This window comes from Pelmatolapia mariae, linkage group LG18, assembly GCF_036321145.2.
Source record: "Pelmatolapia mariae isolate MD_Pm_ZW linkage group LG18, Pm_UMD_F_2, whole genome shotgun sequence".
Taxonomy (NCBI): domain Eukaryota; kingdom Metazoa; phylum Chordata; class Actinopteri; order Cichliformes; family Cichlidae; genus Pelmatolapia; species Pelmatolapia mariae.
The window spans coordinates 35,894,918-35,896,353 of record NC_086243.1 but is presented as its reverse complement, the minus strand read 5'-3'; the positions used below and the strand labels follow the sequence as shown (position 1 = coordinate 35,896,353).

Below are 1,436 nucleotides of genomic sequence, written 5' to 3'. Positions count from 1 at the left end.
TTGATGTGGATTTGCTGCTCATGTGAATCCTCCCACAGTGTTTCATTAGCAGCTGTAACCACAGTGACTCTGATAAAACAGGAATTAGCAGAATCCATCTGATATGAAGCTGTGCTTTGAATACCACTTCCCTCCTCTTTGAAGAGTAGTCAGATATCTGTGTTCAGGTTTTTGTACAGCCTCTTCTACACTTTGTATCACTGTGTTTGTAGAGCACAGTAGTAGAGAGCTGTGTCTGCCAGGGTTAGGGCTGTTATGGTCAGAGTAGTTGATGTAGAAGATGTTTCTGAGTCATATCGATCATCAGGAATATACTGAACACCACTACGTGACCTTGCTCCTTTCCAGAGTATAAACTGAGGCGCCTGAAGGTCAGAATGATGTCTGTACCAGTGAAGTTCTGGATGTGTATAACTTGTCTCATAGCTACATGTGAGTTTGACAGATTCTCCTTCTGTTTGAGTGACTTCAGTTTGTTGAGGAGTGATTGAGTCTCCAGCTGTTAGTCCTGGAAAAAGAAAGAAGAAAAGTAGTGAAATGCAGTCTGTATATCTGCTTAATGCAGCAGCTTCAACTAAACTTTAATCCCTGTTCTTAAACTCACCTATAATGTGAGATAGAAGCAAAAAGAGGTGCAGCAACATGTCTTTGGAGTTATTAAAGCCAGACAGACAGCACATGAACAATGTTCTTCCACTGCAGCACAATGACCAACAAATAATGTCATTGGATGAGCTCAACTTCAGTGGGCGGGGCCAGTTTAATGGCTCAGCCAATCAAATAGTTTTGTTTGTTCCACAGCAGCTCTGTCTCTGTCTCTGATCTTTACTGCTTCATTTCTCTGTTGTCTTTGTCATCAGTCCAATGACACAAGAATCAGAGGTTTAACAGTGTGTGGCTCCCTCTAGTGGATGTTGTGGAGTATTCTGTTGTCTTTGCTCCAAAGGTTTTTGTACAGAGTTTTGGTGTTTCCTGTCACTGTGGGCCTCACAGCACAGTAGTACACAGCAGAGTCTGTCACTGCAGCAGAGGAGATCTGAAGAGTCATTTTTGTTTCATCCTTTCTGACTCCAACAGAGAGTCTGGAGCTGCTGGGTGGTGTTAGTATTTCTCCTGACTCCAAATGAGAGATCAGGAACTCTGGTGCTTTTCCTGGATGTTGTCGATACCAGAAGAAATAATCAGCAGCACCTTTGGTGTACGTGCAGGTCAGAGTAACTGTGCTGCCCTCTAAACTGGACTCTTCATCTTTGACTGGAGTGAGTTGATCACATGTGACACCTGAAGAAAGAGAGAAACGTTTTTCAATAAATAATTGACATTAATGAATCATTTGAATTGAACATAGTTTCCTGTGTAGGTGAGCATACCTGTGAGAGTGAGAAGAATCAGAGGAAACACACAGTGATGTAATGACAGCATGTTGAGGAACACAA

The 1,436-nt window shown here is 42.3% G+C and overlaps 1 protein-coding gene across 1 annotated transcript; it reads right to left on the bottom strand.

Moving 5' to 3' along the window:
* LOC134616444 (Ig heavy chain Mem5-like) lies at positions 1–1,436 on the bottom strand. Its single transcript, XM_065469535.1, has 4 exons — positions 1,371–1,436; positions 920–1,281; positions 601–604; positions 1–508 (listed from the first exon to the last, which is right to left on the bottom strand). Exons 1-4 carry the CDS (start codon positions 1,420–1,422, stop codon positions 198–200), a joined length of 729 nt encoding a protein of 242 aa, XP_065325607.1. The 5' UTR covers positions 1,423–1,436; the 3' UTR covers positions 1–197.